This window comes from Sinocyclocheilus grahami, unplaced genomic scaffold, assembly GCF_001515645.1.
Source record: "Sinocyclocheilus grahami isolate Dianchi unplaced genomic scaffold, SAMN03320097.WGS_v1.1 scaffold3.1, whole genome shotgun sequence".
In the NCBI taxonomy this organism is placed as follows: Eukaryota; Metazoa; Chordata; class Actinopteri; order Cypriniformes; family Cyprinidae; genus Sinocyclocheilus; species Sinocyclocheilus grahami.
Window position 1 is genome coordinate 6,746,009 of NW_015505182.1, and position 23,606 is coordinate 6,769,614.

General features: G+C 35.4%; 1 protein-coding gene across 3 annotated transcripts; it reads right to left on the reverse strand.

Annotated features, from left to right (window-relative positions):
* Positions 1 to 3,765: 3,765 nt before the first annotated feature.
* On the reverse strand, positions 3,766 to 22,304 carry pfkfb4a (6-phosphofructo-2-kinase/fructose-2,6-biphosphatase 4a). 3 transcript variants are annotated; one of them, XM_016260933.1, is made up of 15 exons: positions 22,167 to 22,304; positions 15,854 to 16,003; positions 14,906 to 15,022; positions 14,707 to 14,803; positions 14,526 to 14,592; positions 13,176 to 13,250; positions 13,039 to 13,095; positions 12,835 to 12,956; positions 12,549 to 12,756; positions 10,689 to 10,835; positions 10,495 to 10,599; positions 7,447 to 7,576; positions 7,241 to 7,303; positions 7,089 to 7,153; positions 3,766 to 4,540 (listed from the first exon to the last, which is right to left on the reverse strand). In XM_016260933.1, the coding sequence occupies exons 1-15, from the start codon at positions 22,213 to 22,215 to the stop codon at positions 4,481 to 4,483; spliced, it is 1,512 nt and encodes a 503-aa protein (XP_016116419.1). In that variant the 5' UTR covers positions 22,216 to 22,304; the 3' UTR covers positions 3,766 to 4,480. The 3 variants fall into 3 exon arrangements, with proteins under 3 accessions (XP_016116419.1, XP_016116491.1, XP_016116540.1); XM_016261005.1 differs by lacking the exon at positions 15,854 to 16,003; XM_016261054.1 differs by lacking the exons at positions 14,526 to 14,592; positions 14,707 to 14,803; positions 14,906 to 15,022; positions 15,854 to 16,003; positions 22,167 to 22,304 and adding exons at positions 13,390 to 13,456; positions 13,571 to 13,667; positions 13,770 to 13,958.
* Between the last annotated feature and the right edge of the window lie 1,302 nt (positions 22,305 to 23,606).

The window sequence follows — 23,606 nt, forward strand, 5'->3', positions numbered from 1 at the left end:
CTTAAAGGTGACATATCATGAAAATCTGACTTTTCCAGGTTTTAAGTGCTATAATCAGGTCCCCGGTGCATCTACCAACCGAGGAAACATTAAAAAGATTAACCCAGGCACTTTGTTTTGGGAAGCCTTTTTCTGCAAGCGACTGAGAAAACCAGCGCGTCTGATTTCGCTCCCTCGGTGACGTGGCAAAGGGATCTCATTATAATATTACCGCCCCTTAATATGTAAACTTCCACTCAAGGCACCGTAATTTTAATTTCGCAAGCGACAACGGTGTACCAGCTCTAATGCCATGGCGAAAGTTTCAGCAAAACATGCTAACTGTTCGGCCTTTGGCTGCAGAGATGAGCACAGAACACTATTTTGAGTTCCAACCTCAGAGGAGACAAGAGAGCAATGGATTTATTAATTTATTTACTGTATATTGCTGCTGCCACACAGATTTCCCAGTTGTTTACCTTCATAGACATAACCGACTGTTTTTGTAACTCCTGTGAGTTTTTAAGGTAAACTTGTGTGTGAATGAGAACTTAGTTTAGTACTCGCATGCTGTGGCAGCCGCTTTCTGTCAGTGTGCTTCGGATGTGTGCGCTCAGAAAACCGTATATCAGAAGTTTAAACCCATATGTTTTAAAACGCATGATTTCAGCACGATAAACATGATCATCAGAACCAAAACAGAGGTTTTTAGCAGGTACAAGCTGTAATGGGACAGCTCTGTTCTGGAAAAGGGAGCGGGGAGCAGCAGCTCATTTGCATTTAAAGAGACAGGCCCGAAAAACAGCGTGTTTCTGCTTCCACTCAAAATAGGCATTTTCAAAATGATATAATAAATGATCTGTGGAGTATTTTGAGCTGAAACTTCACAGAGACATTGTGGGGACACCAGAGACTTATATTACATATTGTAAAAAGGGGCATTATATGTCTCCTTTAAATGCCACAGACCCGCAAATATGCTCATCCTCATGCGAAGGCAGCTACATAGTTTTAAATATACAGACCCAATTTATACTACGACAAGTAAATATTATAATGATGTGTAAACTATTATTTTGATTTTTTTTTACTTACTATAGTACTGTAGTGTTAAATGTATTGTTTATTTATTTATTTATTTGTATTTTTATCTTATTTGTATTATTTATTTTATATTTTTATACTGTTTTCTTTAAACATTTTCACTAACCCTCTATTTTAGTTTCATGCAAGTTAATATTTTTATTGCTCATTTATTTTTTATCAGATTTGTATCAATTATTTTTATCTTAAAGGTGACATATCATGAAAATCTGACTTTTCCAGGTTTTAAGTGCTATAATCAGGTCCCCGGTGCATCTACCAACCGAGGAAACATTAAAAAGATTAACCCAGGCACTTTGTTTTGGGAAGCCTTTTTCTGCAAGCGACTGAGAAAACCAGCGCGTCTGATTTCGCTCCCTCGGTGACGTGGCAAAGGGATCTCATTATAATATTACCGCCCCTTAATATGTAAACTTCCACTCAAGGCACCGTAATTTTAATTTCGCAAGCGACAACGGTGTACCAGCTCTAATGCCATGGCGAAAGTTTCAGCAAAACATGCTAACTGTTCGGCCTTTGGCTGCAGAGATGAGCACAGAACACTATTTTGAGTTCCAACCTCAGAGGAGACAAGAGAGCAATGGATTTATTAATTTATTTACTGTATATTGCTGCTGCCACACAGATTTCCCAGTTGTTTACCTTCATAGACATAACCGACTGTTTTTGTAACTCCTGTGAGTTTTTAAGGTAAACTTGTGTGTGAATGAGAACTTAGTTTAGTACTCACATGCTGTGGCAGCCGCTTTCTGTCAGTGTGCTTCGGATGTGTGCGCTCAGAAAACCGTATATCAGAAGTTTAAACCCATATGTTTTAAAACGCATGATTTCAGCACGATAAACATGATCATCAGAACCAAAACAGAGGTTTTTAGCAGGTACAAGCTGTAATGGGACAGCTCTGTTCTGGAAAAGGGGGCGGGGAGCAGCAGCTCATTTGCATTTAAAGAGACAGGCCCGAAAAACAGCGTGTTTCTGCTTCCACTAAAATAGGCATTTTCAAAATGATATAATAAATGATCTGTGGAGTATTTTGAGCTGAAACTTCACAGAGACATTGTGGGGACACCAGAGACTTATATTACATATTGTAAAAAGGGGCATTTTATGTCTCCTTTAAATGCCACAGACCCGCAAATATGCTCATCCTCATGCGAAGGCAGCTACATATTTTTAAATATACAGACCCAATTTATACTATGACAAGTAAATATTATAATGATGTGTAAACTATTATTTGGAATTTTTTTTACTTACTATAGTACTGTAGTGTTAAATGTATTGTTTATTTATTTATTTGTATTTTTATCTTATTTGTATTATTTATTTTATATTTTTATACTGTTTTCTTTAAACATTTTCACTAACCCTCTATTTTAGTTTCATGCAAGTTAATATTTTTATTGCTCATTTATTTTTTATCAGATTTGTATCAATTATTTTTATATTTTTACACCCTTTTCTTTAAACGTTTCCACTGATCCCGTATCACTCCCTTGTTCTGTATTTATTTATTTTATTTTTTATTATTATTTAGGCTATTTGAATACATTTCTACTGATCCTCTAGCACTGTGGCCCTCTTCCTAAATCTCAAACACACCATGAGGCCAAAAGAGTCATTTACTGCGGACACATCTCTTATGACACCAGTCTTAATAAGAAAGCCTGCGGTCATACAGCAGCTTACAGGAAGAGCAGTGCAGCTCAGCATCTGAGCCACTGAGAAATGACAGGAATGTATCACTCTGCCAGAGGACAGCTATTTCAGCTCCACACAGAGCCAAAACCATTTGGCACTTCATGAAGAGGATGACTTGCTTTTGTCCTGCTAACAGTCAACAACTCAACCCAAAAGACAGACACCCATATATTTCTCTTGGGTGTTAAGCCTCTCAAAGCAATTCACTAGTTTGCTGGTTTAGTCAAATAAGAACGATTGTTTTTTGATTGCGCCTCTTCTGAATAACTATATTATAGATTTATGAATTTTTAGATATAAATGTGCAACGGCATTTCTTCAAAACAGCCAAATAACATAAGCAGACATTTTGTAAAACAATAACTATGCTAATTATTTTCACTCAGGCAAACACACAGCGTCTTTCCAAGGCAATAGCGCCATCTTGTGGTACTTTCTCAATAACGCTGCCCAAATATTTAATAGAACTGCATTTTGTCTCTTTCAGGTGCCACGGTGTTTTGCTGTGAGTATGAGAGGAATTAGAGGATTTTTCCCAGTATAATTATTATAAGTATAAAGGATAAAACATTGTTGGGAAAAAAATGGTGCCTAAATATTTATAACTAGCCTATATGGAAACACTTAAGCAATACAGCGCGCGCACACACACACACACACACACGTGTAAAACAATAAATCAGCATGGAGGTCAAAGGTCATGGGACCAAAGGTGAGGTGATATGATTTTAAAAATCTGATATGATTAGCTCAATATCTCCATCCTGATTCTAACCTTTGACTTCAGGTCAAAGTCCATTGACATAAATCACATTACTGCCCTTTCTCGCAGTAATATCATCTTGTTTTCCTGTCATATTCACGTTACATCATTTATGGTTTGCAAATTTTGCAGTGTGGTGCTGTTAAGTTTTACAAGCTGTTCTGTCTTTGTTCTTCAGTGACAGACAGTATTGTGGGTGAATGTAAAGAGAGACAGGATTTCACTATTCAAATACATTTTATTAGCATCGCAAATAGGCATTACAGTAGAGATTTCTCCTCCTTCTTAGTTACCAGAAGAAGAGCGTTATACATCATAACATTCCTTAGTGTTTAAAAAAAACCTGAACGTTTACTATAAACTTAATAATTAATGTGTAATAATAATTGGTGGGTAAAAAAAATCTAAAATTACCTACAATTTCTTTCCAAGGCTCTGCTTCATCCAAATTTGACCATTGTTATATACATGCTACACATTCTATGAAGTGATGAATCATTAAGAAATAATGTCAAATTAACCAGCCAAAACCCTATCAAATTTACATATGCATTACCTTGTGCACCATAAATAAATATCACATGCTACTGAAGTGACTGGTGTTTTCATAGCAGCAGTTACATTCATGTGCAGCAGGAACTGAAAAACATCAGTGCGTGTTTATGATAAAGTGCAATTTAGTATCGGCACGTCGTCAAAGAACACAGGAACACATAGTGAATTAGTTCATAAAAAAAAATAATAATTGAATTGCGTACATAATCAGAGTTCTTCACTTTGGAGCTGTAATTCAAAATGCATTTACTGGCCGGTAAAACATTTCCCCTGATTTTAGGAAATACAGTAAATACATTTAGGAATGTAAGAATGTCTACATTCCTAAGAAAGGGGAATGGGATAATGGTGTGTGAGAAAGAGAGGGACGGGGAACTGTCAGTGATGATCTGGCACTGTTAACAAAGCCTCTTCCGGCAGCCGTGACACATCTATGTTCTGTTTGAAGCAAACACAGGGAATGACGTCACACATTAACAGATGAGGTACATAGGTGACGACGATGTAACAGAACTAGGGATGTAACGATTAACCACGAGCCGGTTGAAAATCGATTCAAATACGTGACGATTCAAATCGGTTGAGATGCTAAACAAATCGCGATTCATTTAGGGGTAGGAGTTTATATGAATGTATGTCTGAGGGGAACTTACTGTCTTTAGAAAAGTTTAGATGGTATTTTTTCTTGTCATCTTGCCTCTGTATAATGCATATTAAAGTTCATAAGTGCAGCGCTGCTTTGTTTACAGCGGAAACACTTTAAGCGCCACCTGCTGGCAGAGAGTGAATCTGCGTCTCGTTCAGCTCGTCTGCTGTTTCGGTTTCATGCAGATATTTTTCAGAAAAGTCAAACCATTCTGTTTTTGCTTCAAATGTCGAAATTATACAATCTAATTTAGATTAAAAACTGCTCATGTTGCATGTATGCAGCATCTTTGTTTGGATCATGATTAAAATGCAGTGGTTGCCTCTAATTTTAAATGTTAAGAGCACAGACAAAGCCTTATTTTGTTTATATGAAGAGATTTATTTGATTTGTGTTACTTATTTATTTGATTTGGGGCTTGTTTTAAAATGTCAATTTAGTTTTGTTATTTACATAATATTTCAATTTTGTAATTTAGCAGACGCTTTTATCCAAAACGACTTACAAATGAGGACAATAGAAGCAATCAAAACCAACAAAAGAGTAATTATATGCTATAAGTGCTATATTAGCATTTTATTATAGTATTATATTTCAATTTCACAAAGAAACGTGGAGCATTTTGTTCAAGCAATGATAAAAGGACATATTTAATTTATAATTTGTCTTGAATCTCATTTTGTAAAAAAAAAAAAAAGTGAATCGTGAAATCAAAATCGTGAATCGAATCGAATCGTGAGTTGAGTGAATCGTTACATCCCTAAACAGAACTGTGAAAAACTTGCATCAGTTCACACGCGTATCAAGATGACAACAAGACCGAAACGATGAGTAGTTACACTTTATTTTAAGGCGTCATTGTTACAGTGTAATTATTCATTTAAGTACTGAGTAATATTAATTAATTACATGTACAGTACTTACTATATGGTTAGGGTTAGGATTTGGCTTTGGGTTACTTGCATGTAATTATGCATAATTTATTGTTATTATAATAGTAAGTACATGTAACGTGTAACAAGGACACCTTAAAATACAGTGTTTCCCAGTGAGCTTTTGCTTATAACTCACATCATAGACAGGACCAGTGCTGGACAGATTATTTATAAATTGTATAAATATAAAATGACATGACGAAAATTGTAATTAGAAACAAACAACAATTACATTACACATTTTACAGAATATAATCAGACTACTTTTAGATTACTTTTGACCAAACTTGTTTATGACATTATTGTTATTATAATAGTAAGTACATGTAACGTGTAACAAGGACACCTTAAAATAAAGTGTTTCCCAGTGAGCTTTTGCTTATAACTCACATCATAGACAGGACCAGTGCTGGACAGATTATTTATAAATTGTATAAATATAAAATGACATGACGAAAATTGTAATTAGAAACAAACAACAATTACATTACACATTTTACAGAATATAATCAGACTACTTTTAGATTACTTTTGACCTAACTTGTTTATGACGTCAATTTGAATAGGATAATCTTGTACTATATTGATATAAAAATACAAAAAGAAAGAAAATATATTCCATTTTTTCTATTTTAAACATTACAATACATCAGGGTTTCCCAAAATGTGGTTTGCGAAGAAACTGCAGAGGGTTTGTAAGGTAATAATGCTAATAATTATTAAATCATAAAGAATTTGGCTTTTTTTAAATGAAACATTTTATTAAAAAAGATTATTTAGGGGAAATCAAAAAATATTCTTTATTATTGTTTGCCATTGGGTGAATAATATGTAATCATGTATTCAAACATATACGTAAACATAATATAATCCACAATCAATTTTTTAAATCTGATTTTGTAATCCAGATTATATATAATCAGTTTTATATACATGTTTAAAAATGACAAAAAATACACATAAAAATTACTAGATAATTATGTAATTATATATACACAACATAATTACTAAAAATACTATATATATAGTATGGGTGTGTGTGTATATTCAAATTGTTAATAAAACCTAGTATCTCAGTAATAATAAAATAACCCAGCACTGGACAGGGAAGAAATGAAAAAGCATCAGTACAGAGAAAATTTGTGAACCCCCAAAAACCGTGAACTGTAAACTGACATGCTACAGTACATCCTAATAATGCTAGTAGGTAAAATCATCAGTGAACTTTCATGTGACAGCTGAGGCTCAGGAGACCTCAAAGCTTAATCACTTTATTATACAGAAGAGCTCTCAAGCATAACTGCAGACTGACTGCACACTTTCCCTTAAGAGAAAACAAGCAGAGAGGCTTTTTAACCACTGAACTGACTGACATGCTCAGTGGCTGTGTGTTTGTGAGTCTTACCGATGGTCTGTCTCTGTGTGTATTCACAGCATCCACGTTCAAACAGACTGACTCCACCTTACAACCTGAAGACCCAGAATGATTCACAATCAAGACCGGAATAGTGTCATTAAAAGAATAATGTCCAGGTTAGTTAAGAAAGGGTGTCTTACCATAGGCCATCGGTGTTAACTTCAATACTGTGTGTAGAGGGCATTTCAGGTAAGGCAGTTCCTCTGCAGGAAATTACAAAACACACCAAACAAGTAGACTTTAGATTAGATTTTAAATGCGTTAATGATCAGTGCACTTCAGTGCAAGTGAACTGTGATTTAAAAAGAGGCAAGCTCTTCATGGGTGGTGTCATGGTGGTTATTACCTGCAGTCTTGTCCAGAAAGTAGGCCAGCAGGCATCTCATGACCGCTTGATGACAGATGACCAGAACGTTCTCCTGCCGCTCTAACTCCATGATCACCGGCTCCAGCCGCTGGACCAAGTCTTCATAAGACTGTGAGGAGAATACTCAATTACAACACTGTTCCATTTGCTATATAATGATCACATCACAAAAGGGGCTGGATAAAATCAGCAGCTGGCATGAAACATCAAGTGATACTACACTGAACATTTGTACTTTGAAAAGTTCATTTGTCACACAACAGAACTCTTGAAGTGAACTGCAGAAAAGCTAGGATGTGATTAAAATAGTGAAAATATACAATCATTACACATAATATATAATTATAAAATAGAAACACAGAGAATATAAAATTAAATAAAATAAATATTGAACTGGAAATTAAAAATGTTGCCTTGGCAACTAACTGAAATAAAATAAATAGAAATAAAATAAAGTAAAAAGAAGTACTAAATTTACTAAAATTAAGATAAATAGAAAAATAAATAAAAAACTAATAAAATGAAAAAAGCACAAAGTTATAGTTATTAAATCTTGAACTACAAGTAAGATTAAAACAAAATGTAAAAAAAAGCTAATTCAAAATAGTATTATATATATGTGTGTGTGTGTGTGTGTGTGTGTGTGTGTGTGTGTGTGTGTTAAGGATATATTTTTACCTACAATTTTACACAATCTGGTACAAGATTCTTAAAATCCAAAAATCAATCTTTCTATTAATCTTTGCATTTTTATCAATGGACATGAGATGATTTTCACTACATTTTGACCATTATATAAAAAAGCTAATTATATTTAGTGGTTTGAGACCTACTATTAAACAATGTTTTGATATTGCACAGTTGCCATTTTCCCATTAGTTAAAAAAATATGTTCACTGAAACCTTTCTGGTAGCACATTATTTTACAGTCCTGTTCCGCATGTATACTATGTACTTATCATAGTAATTACAGTGAGAGGTTAATAACTAAGCACTAACCCTGAACCTACACCTAAGCCTAAGCTTAACCCATGTAGTTACCTTATTTTATCCAGTACTTTCTTAGATAAGTACACATACTGTAAAATAAAGGTGCAACCACCTTTCTCATTGATACTGAATCAAAACTGATATAAGAATGATACACAGTCCTAAAACACACACCATTATGTACAGTACTGGAATAACTGCATGCAAACTTAAACACAAGTCACAAGGACCTTGCACCCAGTCTTTATCTAATATATTGAGAACATTGTGGTCCTTTAATGCTCTCTGAGTAAACAGGTTTGAGATATTGATCTAAATGAGAACTGCTTGCTCTGAAGAACAGACACGCTCACAACCTGACAGATGAGAGGAGCAAATGGAAGTGTGTATGTGCGGGCTGAGGGTAATGGTGTGTGATGTGCTCGGTCAAAGTAATAACAGCTCGCAAAAACAAGTGAAATAACGTCAATTAGGCCTTTTTGGAACAATGTCAATGCAGCCTAAAAACAGGAACTCTTGAAGTGAACTGCAGAAAAGCTAGGATGTGATTAAAATAGTGAAAATATACAATCATTACACATAATATATAATTATAAAATAGAAACACAGAGAATATAAAATTAAATAAAATAAATATTGAACTGGAAATTAAAAATGTTGCCTTGGCAACTAACTGAAATAAAATAAATAGAAATAAAATAAAGTAAAAAGAAGTACTAAATTTACTAAAATTAAGATAAATAGAAAAATAAATAAAAAACTAATAAAATGAAAAAAGCACAAAGTTATAGTTATTAAATCTTGAACTACAAGTAAGATTAAAACAAAATGTAAAAAAAAGCTAATTCAAAATAGTATTATATATATGTGTGTGTGTGTGTGTGTGTGTGTGTGTGTGTGTGTGTGTGTTAAGGATATATTTTTACCTACAATTTTACACAATCTGGTACAAGATTCTTAAAATCCAAAAATCAATCTTTCTATTAATCTTTGCATTTTTATCAATGGACATGAGATGATTTTCACTACATTTTGACCATTATATAAAAAAGCTAATTATATTTAGTGGTTTGAGACCTACTATTAAACAATGTTTTGATATTGCACAGTTGCCATTTTCCCATTAGTTAAAAAAATATGTTCACTGAAACCTTTCTGGTAGCACATTATTTTACAGTCCTGTTCCGCATGTATACTATGTACTTATCATAGTAATTACAGTGAGAGGTTAATAACTAAGCACTAACCCTGAACCTACACCTAAGCCTAAGCTTAACCCATGTAGTTACCTTATTTTACCCAGTACTTTCTTAGATAAGTACACATACTGTAAAATAAAGGTGCAACCACCTTTCTCATTGATACTGAATCAAAACTGATATAAGAATGATACACACACTAAAACACACACCATTATGTACAGTACTGGAATAACTGCATGCAAACTTAAACACAAGTCACAAGGACCTTGCACCCAGTCTTTATCTAATATATTGAGAACATTGTGGTCCTTTAATGCTCTCTGAGTAAACAGGTTTGAGATATTGATCTAAATGAGAACTGCTTGCTCTGAAGAACAGACACGCTCACAACCTGACAGATGAGAGGAGCAAATGGAAGTGTGTATGTGCGGGCTGAGGGTAATGGTGTGTGATGTGCTCGGTCAAAGTAATAACAGCTCGCAAAAACAAGTGAAATAACGTCAATTAGGCCTTTTTGGAACAATGTCAATGCAGCCTAAAAACAGACTTGTTTACTCCATTTCAGAGTATTTAGCTGGTGAGCAATCCTGAGGATCATGGCTAACAGAGAGCCTAGCAATCAGCAACAGTTATTTGATGGTTGTTTAATGTGCTCAAGTGTAAGTAAAAGCTGTTTGTTGCCAAAGGGACAAAAAAAGAGCAATACAAACACTAAAGGATAAAATATCAATGCTAAAAAACATCTCGCTATCATGTATAATACCATTAACCCTTGTGATATCAATTAAAATGAAATGCAACCGTTTGAATGAAAACTGATCTGATGTAAACAGACCTCTCCTTTGGGATAGCGATAACGATATTTGTCCTGGTCTCGTAATGCAAACTCCAGTGGATATCTCTGCTGGATCTCCTCATACGTGAGCTCCTCACAAACACCCTAAACACACACAGATTGAAGAGTCAAGTAACACAATATCCATAAAATAAAGACAAAGCTTGTTTAACGTTCAGAAATAAGAGACTTACGGCATCAATCTCATTGAGAGCTTTCCACTGTTCGTATGGCACTCCCACAGCTTCTGCCGTCTGTATGGTCCTCTTCATCTGACTCGTCCACACCTTCAAATCATGGATATTCTGCGACTGGATAAACTGGCCCAAAGACTTAGCAAACTGACAGGGACAGTGAAAAAAACAGGTTTAAATTATTACCTAACACTAAAGAAACATATATTCTTTGAAAAGGTCTAAGACACCTGATCTAATTAAAACAGAGAGAAGCAGGACTTTCTGCTCAAAGTCATTTGTCCAAAACTCATTTTCAACGATACAACTTAAAAATGTATGGTGCTACTGATAATAAGCTGATAATCTTTAGCATATTATGGCCAATATCTGGGGGGAAAAACATATATAAACTAATGTTCCTGTGGCTTAGTGGTTAGAGCATTGTGTTAGTAGTGCAAAGGTCGTGGGTTCAATTCCCAGGGAACACACATACTGATAAAAAATGTATAGCCTGAATGCACTGTAAGTCGCTTTGGATAAAAGCGTCTGCTAAATGCATACATTCATTTTTTTTATTTTTTTTTATTTAACTAAAATCAATCATTTTAATTGCATTTACAAGTGTTTCACTTAGAATTCACCATTCATTTCTGGACCATGGGTATTTGAAGATTAAATTATTATAATATATAATGTTTATCATTATGTCCATTTTTCTACACTACCATTAAAAGGTTTAAGGCTAATATGATTTTAATGTTTTTGAAAAAAAAAAATTTTCCTCTTATGCTCACCAATGCTGCCTATATTTAATAAAGATATATTAAAAACAGCAATATTGTGAAATATTATTACCTATTAAAATATCTGATTTCTATTGGAATATAATTTATTCCTGTGATGGCAAAGCTAAATTTTCAGCATCATAACTAAAGTCTTCAGTGTCACGTGATCCTTCAGAAATCATTCTAATATGCTGATTTGCTCAAGAAACTTTTTCTTTTTTTATTATCAATGTTGAAAACAGTTGTGCTGCTTAATATTTTTGTGGAAATCATTATGCATTTTTTTTTTTTTTCAGAATTCTTTGATGAACATAGTTTAAATGAACAGCATTTATTTGACAAAAATCTTTTATAACATTATAAACGTTTTTACTGTCCTTTTTGATTAATTTAAAGGAACACTCCACTATTTTTGAAAATAGGCCAATTTTCCAACTCCCCTAGAGTTAAACAGTTGAGTTTTACCATTTTTCGAATCCATTCAGCCGATCTGCATAATATCATTGCGCCTGCTGCACCCATGGTACAGTAGCAAAGTTCTTTGCTTATTACGCCGGAATGAGAGTATAGTTCCTAGCCATATCGGCCTAGAAAATCGCAACTTTTCATTTTCCGTCGGTCTTAGTACACGATGTAAATTTAAGAAGAGTCAAGTTTTAAATAGGAAAAATATCGAAACTCTTTGGTCATTTTTAAGCGAGATGCTAACGGTCTAATCAGATTCAATGATCTATGCTAAGCTACAGCTAAAAGTGCTACCGCCAGACCCGGAGATCGGCTGAATGGATTCGAAAATGATAAAACTCAACTGTTTAACTCTAGGGGAGTTGGAAAATGAGCCTATTTTCAAAAATAGTGGAGTGATCCTTTAATGAGTCCTTGCTGAAAAGTAATAAAAAATAAAAATGACTCCAAACTTTTAAACAGTTGTATATAATAGCATTAGAATCTTATTATGATACAATAATATTTTTCTGTCCTGATTTAATTAGTTTTACATGTTATTTCAAGACCGTCAAGCCTCAAGCCATTTTTGTGCTTGTTAGTTACACTAAAAATGATCAGTCAATGCAAACAGGCCTATACAGCTTACCTCCTTTCCCCTGGCCGAGAGCCCTGAATCTCCACCGATACGACCTTTGATGTTCAGATCACTCTCTCCATGCCGGCACAAGTAGATGGAGCGGGGCGTGATGTGGATATTCATGAGGTAGTACACTATTCGGCTCTGTATGTGGTCCTGCACCCGGTTCACCAGGTACCGCCGCCCCACATCAATGATCTTAATAAACGAAAGGTCCCTGAACACACCAAAAAAAAAACAGTGTGAAATTCATAGATTCATAGTTTGGATTCAGCAGCACCGAAATGGCATTTACCTGTCCAGTTCCTCATCCAGTGGCTGATAAGAGTTCTCATAACATTTTATCCTCTTCATAAAGTCTGCGACGGCCTCTTCTGTGTTACAGTGTGTGTAGTCTGGACTGCCCAACTTCACTTGCTGAACACCAAGACCACCAATTTAGACAAAAAAACAACGTAAGATAAAGGTATTGAAGATGTTCTGCAGTTCTGAGACTTACCACAATGTTCTCGGCAATAACATCCGGGTCTTCACACACAGATTCCACAAAGAAAACCTGAGGGGTGTGAAAAGAGTGTTTTAAAAGAGCGAACAAATGAGAAACACAGCTTAGATGAATGATCCCATATCCAGCACCTTGAAGCCATTCTGCTCTGCAAATCTGAGGATCGTCTCCCTCCTTTCTCTTGTTGTGTTTGTGGCATCAAAAACCTAAAGATTGTAAAGCAAAATGGGTACATGCATACAAAAAGGAACTGTTACATTGCAACTGAAGTACTTGAGCACAGTATTTTTACCCATATGAGATTCTATATTCTATACACATTGTGTTCAAATGATGTTTTCTTACCGCCACCTGGCCGCCTTCGTCTGTGAGGAACTGCCGTACATCATTGAGAGCTGCCAATGCACACTGCCTAGAAGAGACAAAAATAAATAAATCACATGAGCTTCTAAGCAATTTTTTTTTTAAACTAGCAGTTTCATTTCACATTCTGAATGGTTGCTGCTGATAAAAATCAATGTCTTACTTCCTGATTTTAAGCCCCTCTTCATTGTCTGGCCGAAAGAACTCAAAGGATTTGTAGATCTTCACACATTCACGTCTGTACTGCCCAACGTTAAACTCTGCGAAGTTAAAACACCAAGACAAGTCAATTTCTGGATGAGCAAAACATCTGTAACAACAAACTCATGGCCAGCATTTCAAGTCACAGATATGCATTTGACCTTTTGTTGGAACATCAATCCAGTTGAGGTAGCGTGTCAGTTTCTTGGAGATGTAGGTCTTTCCTCTGGCTGGTAGACCAACAGTTACTATAAGTGTGGGGCAGTTGGTCATGCATACTGAAAGACAAAAAAACAGCATCTCATAAAAAAACTAAGCAGAGATGTGTAACAATAATATTCTTCCTATATACTGCAGGTGAACTGTCGATCATCACACCATATGGTGTAAAGAACTGAAATGTTTTAATCTATGTGCAGTTAAGGTGACCTTTTTATTGCTTTAATAAAATCTGTGAGTTGTCATTGTAGAGCATAAGTCATTTCGGTATCTCCTCATCGAACTGCATATTTTATATGCAATAAAAAAAGCAATAAAAGCAAAAGCATAAAGCAATATTTAGCTGTTGAAATATTTTCGAGACAGCATAACTGATCATGTAGAGATGAAAATTGTATTTTTATTATAGAAATTTCCATGAATAACTTTGACTGGCTTAGAAAACATCATTTTAAAATTCCCTTATATTTCCAGGTTTTCCATAATCATGGGAACACTTAATATATGTATATGAAATAATGGCACTCCTTTCTCTTGTTGTGTTTGTGGCATCAAAAACCTAAAGATTGTAAAGCAAAATGGGTACATGCATACAAAAAGGAACTGTTACATTGCAACTGAAGTACTTGAGCACAGTATTTTTACCCATATGAGATTCTATATTCTATACACATTGTGTTCAAATGATGTTTTCTTACCGCCACCTGGCCGCCTTCGTCTGTGAGGAACTGCCGTACATCATTGAGAGCTGCCAATGCACACTGCCTAGAAGAGACAAAAATAAATAAATCACATGAGCTTCTAAGCAATTTTTTTTTTAAACTAGCAGTTTCATTTCACATTCTGAATGGTTGCTGCTGATAAAAATCAATGTCTTACTTCCTGATTTTAAGCCCCTCTTCATTGTCTGGCCGAAAGAACTCAAAGGATTTGTAGATCTTCACACATTCACGTCTGTACTGCCCAACGTTAAACTCTGCGAAGTTAAAACACCAAGACAAGTCAATTTCTGGATGAGCAAAACATCTGTAACAACAAACTCATGGCCAGCATTTCAAGTCACAGATATGCATTTGACCTTTTGTTGGAACATCAATCCAGTTGAGGTAGCGTGTCAGTTTCTTGGAGATGTAGGTCTTTCCTCTGGCTGGTAGACCAACAGTTACTATAAGTGTGGGGCAGTTGGTCATGCATACTGAAAGACAAAAAAACAGCATCTCATAAAAAAACTAAGCAGAGATGTGTAACAATAATATTCTTCCTATATACTGCAGGTGAACTGTCGATCATCACACCATATGGTGTAAAGAACTGAAATGTTTTAATCCATGTGCAGTTAAGGTGACCTTTTTATTGCTTTAATAAAATCTGTGAGTTGTCATTGTAGAGCATAAGTCATTTCGGTATCTCCTCAACGAACTGCATATTTTATATGCAATAAAAAAAGCAATAAAAGCAAAAGCATAAAGCAATATTTAGCTGTTGAAATATTTTCGAGACAGCATAACTGATCATGTAGAGATGAAAATTGTATTTTTATTATAGAAATTTCCATGAATAACTTTGACTGGCTTAGAAAACATCATTTTAAAATTCCCTTATATTTCCAGGTTTTCCATAATCATGGGAACACTTAATATATGTATATGAAATAATGGCACTGTAAATATTTTATATATTCAAGTATATATTTTTTATTATTAATAATATTATACTATATTTATAGTATGTTTTAATATGCACATACTAGTGCACAATTTAAATTGTTATTACTAAACGCTATACAGGCTACAAATATAAATATAACTCGTAATCATCCATTTTAATTCATGAAATTTAGTCTATTTGACATGTTTGATTAAAAACAATTAAATACAATCAAACAAAACGCTTCTAGAATTATTTAAGTCCAGCTCAAACCATCGTTAAATTGTATCGCCATATAAGCTTTGCATCAGAAAGCCTCTTTAACCCGCATCTGACTCCAGCATCAGTGTCCGGTTCTCATCCTTTCATCCATACTCACCCTTCCTTTGACTAATGTGTCTGTCTGGAAGGCCGTTAGTGGAGGATGGCACCCATATTTTCTTTAAAGGATTCTGTGTGAGCTCTCGGGTTAGACTGTTACCGCTTTGCTCCGTGCTGTCCTCTGTTGCATTCATTTTATCCGTCGTCTCTACACACAAGCGTCTATAACCATCAGTGAGCACTAAAGACGGTGCTGAACAATAACTGCTAGAGAACAACACTACCGTAACAGCAGCGGGAAATGCGCACCTACTACACTTTACCGTAATGCCTGGTGTATTTTTACATAGTGATTGATTAACATGGACAAATACACGGTGATTAGGACATACATAATAATCCAAAAATAAGTGTTTAAGCGGCTTGGTCTATACAACAGTCTAAATTTGAATACTTATATAATATTTCAAAAATAACTGGTGAAATGTTTATTTTTTTAATGTCATTTGTCGCGTGGTGTCTGTTACTTTAGATGAACTAATCATAGTCGTTTAAGGTTGCTGCATCTCCAAAGTATTTTCATTTGTTTGTAAGTTTTTTTATTATTATTAAAGTTATTATTAAATTATTATAAGTGAACAAATGTCTCCAGTAAGACGAAAAAATCGTCCTGAGCAGAGGTTGTATGAATTCTTGGCTTACTTTATACAAACTATTAAAGATTTTACATGTGTACCAAAACCTGAAGGTTGATATTAGTATAATTACAGTATAATAAAAGGCATTTCGCTTCCTAAAAAAAGTATAAACTATCAAGCAGACGACAGAAGACATGTAGAAGCCTGTGTACAACAGGTTTTTCCAGCAATGAAGAAATGCCCAAGAAATTGATGCATCACGTATGATACAGCAGGGCTGCGTTCAGCCCCGACAAAAACGGTGCAAAACGTTTTTTTAAACGGAAACGGTGGTGCGTTGAACACCCGGGATAAATACGTGTTTAATACTGCAAAATACGCTCGATGGTACAGTCATTGCCCTTGACCCCCAGAATAAAAGAGAACATCCCAATCGAGTGAAGGGATTTGTGGAAACTGTGGTTCCTAATTATTGCGATCCAACATTTGCCTCGCATTTCAGGATGAAAAGACAAACATTTCAGGTGAAGGATAATCCACTTCTTACCTCCAAGACTGTGTTATGATCTATATGACCTTATTATTTTTATTGTGAGTATTAGGCTTATTATTATTGCTGATCACTGTTGTTGTGCTATGATATTGTAATATTAGGAAAGAATAGGAAAGTATAGGAAAGTTTATGAAAGTATCACTACATAATACAATAGCTAAATATATAAATATCTATAGTTTTTTATGTTACGTTAATCAGTATTTAGCACACCTTTCTAAGGAAAGGATATGGACCAGAAGGCATTGCAATTACTAAATGATACTGTATTTAGACAGACTTAAAGAAGTTCCAGATCTATACTTGTGCCCTTATTATTTCAGTTATTTTGCCTTTAATGTAAATAAACATGTGCAAACAATATACTTGCTCTTGTGAGTTTATTTTGATATTAATTACATTGTGCGAGCGGTCTCTTTAATACTTTAATACCTCTTTAATATCTTTAATAATCTCTTTAATGGTTTATATACATGTTGCTGCTGATTGGGCTGACATGTTTGACACACCCACCAAACAAGAGAAAATGCATCTCAAACCCCATTGCACACCGTTTCCAGGAAACATGTCGTTCAAACCGGAAACCGTAGCAAAACTGTGCACACCGGTTTGAGCTTGAACTTGCCCCAGGTTTTCTCTATTGTTCTAAAACAGCGCTTGTCCGAGCACCCCCGTGTGGTACTGGACATTTATATTATTCTTTTTGTATAGACCAGGGGTGTCCTGGAGGGCCGGTGTCCTGCAGAGTTTAGCTCCAGCTTGCCTCAACACACCTGCCTTTAAGTTTCTAGTATGCCTAGTAAGAGCTTGATTAGCTGCTTCAGGTGTGTTTGATTGGGGTTGGAGCTAAACTCTGCAGGACACCGGCCCTCCAGGACCGAGTTTGGGCACCCCTGGTATAGATCAATTATAGGTTTGTAAACATTCAGGATGCGCGTGCATCATGGTTGCAGAAAACCCGGGAGAGATAGCCTTTACGGCTAGAGAATTTCACGGATAGGGTACAAAATAGTTAGGTTTAAAAAGATTATAAATTATATTGATTAGATGTCATTTTCAAAATGTTCTCCGCATATTACAAGAGCTTGTCACCCAGCGATAAGCACTGTTATTGTACGAAATTGACGTTAGAGAGTGGGATAGTCTTACAGATCCGAAACAGGGATGACGGTTTTCCAAGTGGCAGTCTATGGAGCCATGGAATAAAATAATTAAAAAAAGGTCAATTTGATTTTATATTTCAAAATTCTGACTTTATTCTCGCAATTCCGAGATTATATCTCACAATTCTAATAAGGAAAAACAACTCGTCATTCTCTCTTTTCCCCTCGGCTCTTCTGGCTTTTTTCCCTCAGATTTGACAAACTCACTATTTTTGAGTTAAGTCGAGTTATAAAGTCCAAATTAGGAGATATAAACTTGCATTTGCGAGAGAAAAAAAGAATTGTGAGATAAAATAAATAAATGTTATGTAAAAAATTTTAATAGTAAGGTTTAAATAATATGTCATGCTGTGACTGTAGGGCTAATACAATATGTCCCCTATGAACAGCATATGTGAATATTATGTAGACCTATTGTTTAAATCGAATTTATGCTTTAAAAGTGGAGTAATCATAACAGTTTTCATCCATAGTATGTCCATTTAAACGTCTGCATTTAGCTTCAAATGGAGTCTTTGACAACAGTATTCTATAAAAATTATTTTGACATCAAAAGGCATAAAAATATTTTTTTCTTTTATTCCATGGATTTTACCCATTTATACAAAAGGGTCTGGCTGCAGCCTTGCACTTGCACTCTCAGACACTTGCACTTCCGCTAGCGATGTCACTTGCAGTCTTTATTTTTTTATTTTGTTCTATTTATTTATTATTTTTGTTTGAATCTCTCAATATTTTACAACAGTAGCCAGGTGGTGAAGACAAGACAAAAGAAACTAAATTACGAAGTCACTTGCAATCGCCACTTGCACTCTCTGATACCTGCGACGTCACTTGCAATCGACACAAATCGTGCGTGTTGCCAATGGAGACAAGACGCCGTGGTGGTGATTAAACGATTAAAACTAATTTTGTACCGTAACCTACAGGGTCCTGCAAGCCATCTGAATATGAATGCAATGCACAAAGTTTCTCGTTAAGCGTTTTCCTCCAGTAGAAAAGCCACGGATTTGCGGGTCTTGTCTTTTTCTTGCAGGACCCTGTTAGGCCTATAATATAAAATTAGTTTTAATCGTTTAATCACCACCACAGCGTCTTGTCTCCATTGGCAACACGCACGATTTGTGTCGATTGCAAGTGACGTCGCAGGTATCGGAGAGTGCAAGTGGCGATTGCAAGTGACTTTGTAAGTTAGTCTTCCCCACCTGGCTACTGTTGTAAAATGTTGAGAGATTCAAACAAAAAGTAATCAATAAATAGAACAAAATAAAAAAGACTGCAAGTGACGTCGCGGAAGCGCAAGTGTCTGAGAGTGCAAGTGCAAGGCTGCAGCCAGACCCTTCTCCATTTATCTCCACTTCTTCCCAGTGTTTTTCTGCAACCACTATGCTATTTTACATTTTAAACACGTGTTTGAGACTTAGAATCTAAATTAAATTAAGTGTACACGACGTCACTTGCAATCGACACAAATCGTGCGTGTTGCCAATGGAGACAAGACGCTGTGGTGGTGATTAAACGATTAAAACTAATTTTATATTATAGGCCTAACAGGGTCCTGCAAGAAAAAGACAAGACCCGCAAATCCGTGGCCACAGAACAGAAGAATATGAACGCAGTGCTCAAAGTCTCTAGTATGTTACGGTACAAAATTAGTTTTAATCGTTTAATCACCACCACAGCGTCTTGTCTCCATTGGCAACACGCACGATTTGTGTCGATTGCAAGTGACGTCGCAGGTATCGGAGAGTGCAAGTGGCGATTGCAAGTGACTTTGTAAGTTAGTCTTCCCCACCTGGCTACTGTTGTAAAATGTTGAGAGATTCAAACAAAAAGTAATCAATAAATAGAACAAAATAAAAAAGACTGCAAGCGACGTCGCGGAAGCGCAAGTGTCTGAGAGTGCAAGTGCAAGGCTGCAGCCAGACCCTTCTCCATTTATCTCCACTTCTTCCCAGTGTTTTTCTGCAACCACTATGCGCGCGCAGCTGCGATTTAAACATTTTAAACACGTGTTTGAGACTTAGAATCTAAATTAAATTAAGTGTACATTAAACTGTTCAAACAAATCAGTACTGGCCACACTAATCCTGGACATTTTCGATGGCATTTGCAGGTTGCAAATAGTCCCGATTTTTCCAGATGTGGTACTGTGAATCACTGCTCTATCTTGTAAAGCCTGTTTTAACAATAACAGTGGATTTAAAGAGAATGCTTGTAATAAAAACAGTAACAAAATACAAAAGAATGCAAATTAGGTCAAAGTTCACCTTTAAAATTAGCAGTGCAACCGATCATAGACCCGGCCTAAACTTAAACATTACAACAGTACACTTCAAGAAAACAATGTTATTGCAGCCAGCTATACTAAAACACATTTTAAGGCTTAAAAAATGGCAGAATCTGTTCTTTCTTACATTTTGGAAGTGAAAGTAAAGCCAAAGACATGATGCACATATCACACATCAACCACTAGATGGCAAGAAAGAGACTTTGTCATGGCTACGGACCCAATGGATTGTGGGTAGAGGATTTGACTTGAGCTCTAGAGCTTGATAATAACAGTGATTTGTGAGAAACAGCGTATATTTATATCAGTGTGCAGTCTGCACTGATATAGGGTTAAAAGATAATCTTATGAGGCTACACAATGTTAGATTGCGTTTTACAGCAAACAGATCTTAAATTAGGGGCCAAATTTCACATTTGCCTAATGTATTCTACTGAAAACACATTGATGTATCCTTCTTTTCTCCTGAAATCCTAAACATTTCTGATTAATCTCCTTATTAAATGAAAACAATCGTGCAACTGACTGAGATTGAGCTGTTCTACACGAGGAACCAGCAAACCACAAAACCTCAATCATCATACATTCACTTCCAATTCCAGATTTGATCAAATCACAGTTAGTAGTTCAGACTCATTACTCAGCATTCAGATTTCCAGAGAAAACTAGGTCTTTGGTGTGGCTAAAGAAAAATTGGGAGAGTGGGTGTGGAATATGTTGATATCATTCTACAAACAAATCATAATCATATCTGGCATATACTGCTTATCTTGTCTCATGTTGTAGGCTACAACATTTGATCAACTGTCATTGCTCAAATTCTCCGATATATAATTATACTGGTTTTAGTTCTAGTGTAAAACTGACTGTCATTCTCATCACAATGGACTGAATGATATTTCATGGATACTTATGGGGTCCAAATCTACAACCATTTAATTACCAGCCCAGATTGTTAGCAATTACTACACAACAACCTCCTTATTTCCCAGTCACTTAAACAGATCTGGGGGGGAAATGCCATTATAATACATCTCATTTGCTGATAACCTTAATTCTTGTCTTCTCTCTAGGTCATAGTAGTCTAATTTTACAACCTGGCAAGCTGCAGTTTACCTCCATGTCAGTCATCCAACAAACATGGCCATGATTTGACCTCAACTCCTCCACACTCCTGTACACCATGAATGCACAACACAAACACTACTGAGAAATGACACCTTACTGCACAACCCAATAAAAATCGACCGCATAAAAAACCCAATGCATGCAGTACATCACCCCAAACACTGTGCTTATCTTCATTCATTCAGTGCTCAACTCCTCCACACTCCTGTACACCATGAATGCACAACACAAACACTACTGAGAAATGACACCTTACTGCACAACCCAATAAAAATCGACCGCATAAAAAAACCCAATGCATGCAGTACATCACCCCAAACACTGTGCTTATCTTCATTCATTCAGTTCATTACACAGAACTCAGCGTTAGTTTGTTTTTAGACCACGCGCATGGTTTACAGCAATGTGTAAGCATAGGTTATGCGAGTATATTATTAACAGGCCATATATATAATGTTACTGCTCAAATAAACGGCTCGTGGACTCTTGAGTTCAACGCACACGCGCCTACGTGACAGAGTCTTGTTTACTTCTTCCTTCTCGCGCACACAATACCAGCTGCTTCCGCCAGAGAACAGCCATAACCTCATGCTCCTTACCCCTCTTATCCAGATTCTGCGTGTTTTTGGACCGGTCGGCGCCCCTCATTGTCCTCGTTTTGTGTGTTAGTGCTTTATTTTGATGCTCGAGCCTTGAGGTATAAAGGAGGAGAAGTATGTGAAAACACAAGCGCACACGCCCACTGATTGACAGCTGGCGCAGCCAATCGCTGCGAGGCAGTGGCGAGGGGACACACCCACCTATCATAAGAAGGAATCAGGGGAAAGTTTGTGTTGATACTGTTGCACAGTGTTATGCAATGCTTTATATGTTAAACAGGAATGTGTCACAGTGTAATCAATGATTACACTGAGTCTTTGTTTGCACGTTTAAAGAAAATGGATGGGATTTTTGAACACGCCCAAAAACTATTTAATCTTTAACAATAATTAGTTTTTTTTTATATAATTTTTTTTTCTAGTATACATAATATGCTATGAATAAACTATAAATAATAATAATTTATAATATGTAGCCTATAATAATTTATTTTATTAAGTATTATGTAGTGTTTTTGGGGAAACTAAAAAATATAATCTGGAATTACAATAGTATGTTTTGGAGCAAAACGATATGTTAAAGTATCTAAACATTTATTTTGTGGAAAAGAAAAGTCTTTAATAGAAAATAGGAAAAAGGTCATCTAAAATGAAAGTATAATATGTGATTTTTATATTTAATGTTCTTTTTTTTATTTTTCATTAATTGCATATATATATATGATTTTTGGTGAAACTAAAAAAATATATAATCTGGAATTTCAAAAGTATGTTTTCAATCACTATATATGTGGGGGAAAGACAATTATTTAATAGAAATATATCATCTAAAATTAAAGTATAATAGGTGCTTTTTTATTTATTATCTATTAATTTGTTCATATACAGTATACAAAGATATACATACACTCTAAAAAATGCTGGGTTGTTTCAACCCAGCTTTGGGTCAAATATGGACTGACCCAAATTCTGGGTTAAAAATGTAATGTAAAAATGTAACCAAACGGTTGGGTTAGTCCATATTTGACCCAAAGTTGGGTTGAAACAACCCAGCATTTTTTAGAGTGTATGTATATCTTATATACGCCCTTATTCTAGGACTTATATGAAAGTACTTTATATAAAAGTACAATCTTTATATGAAAGTTTTGCCTTAAAAAAACGTATATCCTTATATCAAAGTGTCATGTGTTATAGCTATGGGTATTTGAAGATTTCATTAAGAAAATAAAATTCACATGCTTTAAAAAGGAATTTCACCTTTTAAATGTGGAGAATCTAATTTAATAAGGCCTACATGGCAGACTAAGTTAGGAGAGCTGTCTCTCAGGACGTCTCGGCTACATTAGGAACATCTTGACCTGCTGGATGCTGCAGTGCTTTCGCGTTCAAAAACATATTTAGCCTGTTCAGTGGAACATGTGGCTCACGTACCGTAGT

Bases quoted from the DNA above. Each gene is read 5' to 3' on its own strand.
- pfkfb4a (XM_016260933.1), bottom strand. From the start codon at position 22,215: ATGAGGGGCGCCGACCGGTCCAAAAACACGCAGAATCTGGATAAGAGG. The intron at 7,577-10,494 runs GTCTGTTTACAT...TTCTCCTCACAG, and splicing joins ATCGCTATCCCAAAGGAGAG to TCTTATGAAGACTTGGTCCA. The intron at 7,304-7,446 runs GTAATAACCACC...AATTTCCTGCAG, and splicing joins CTTTCTGGACAAGACTGCAG to AGGAACTGCCTTACCTGAAA.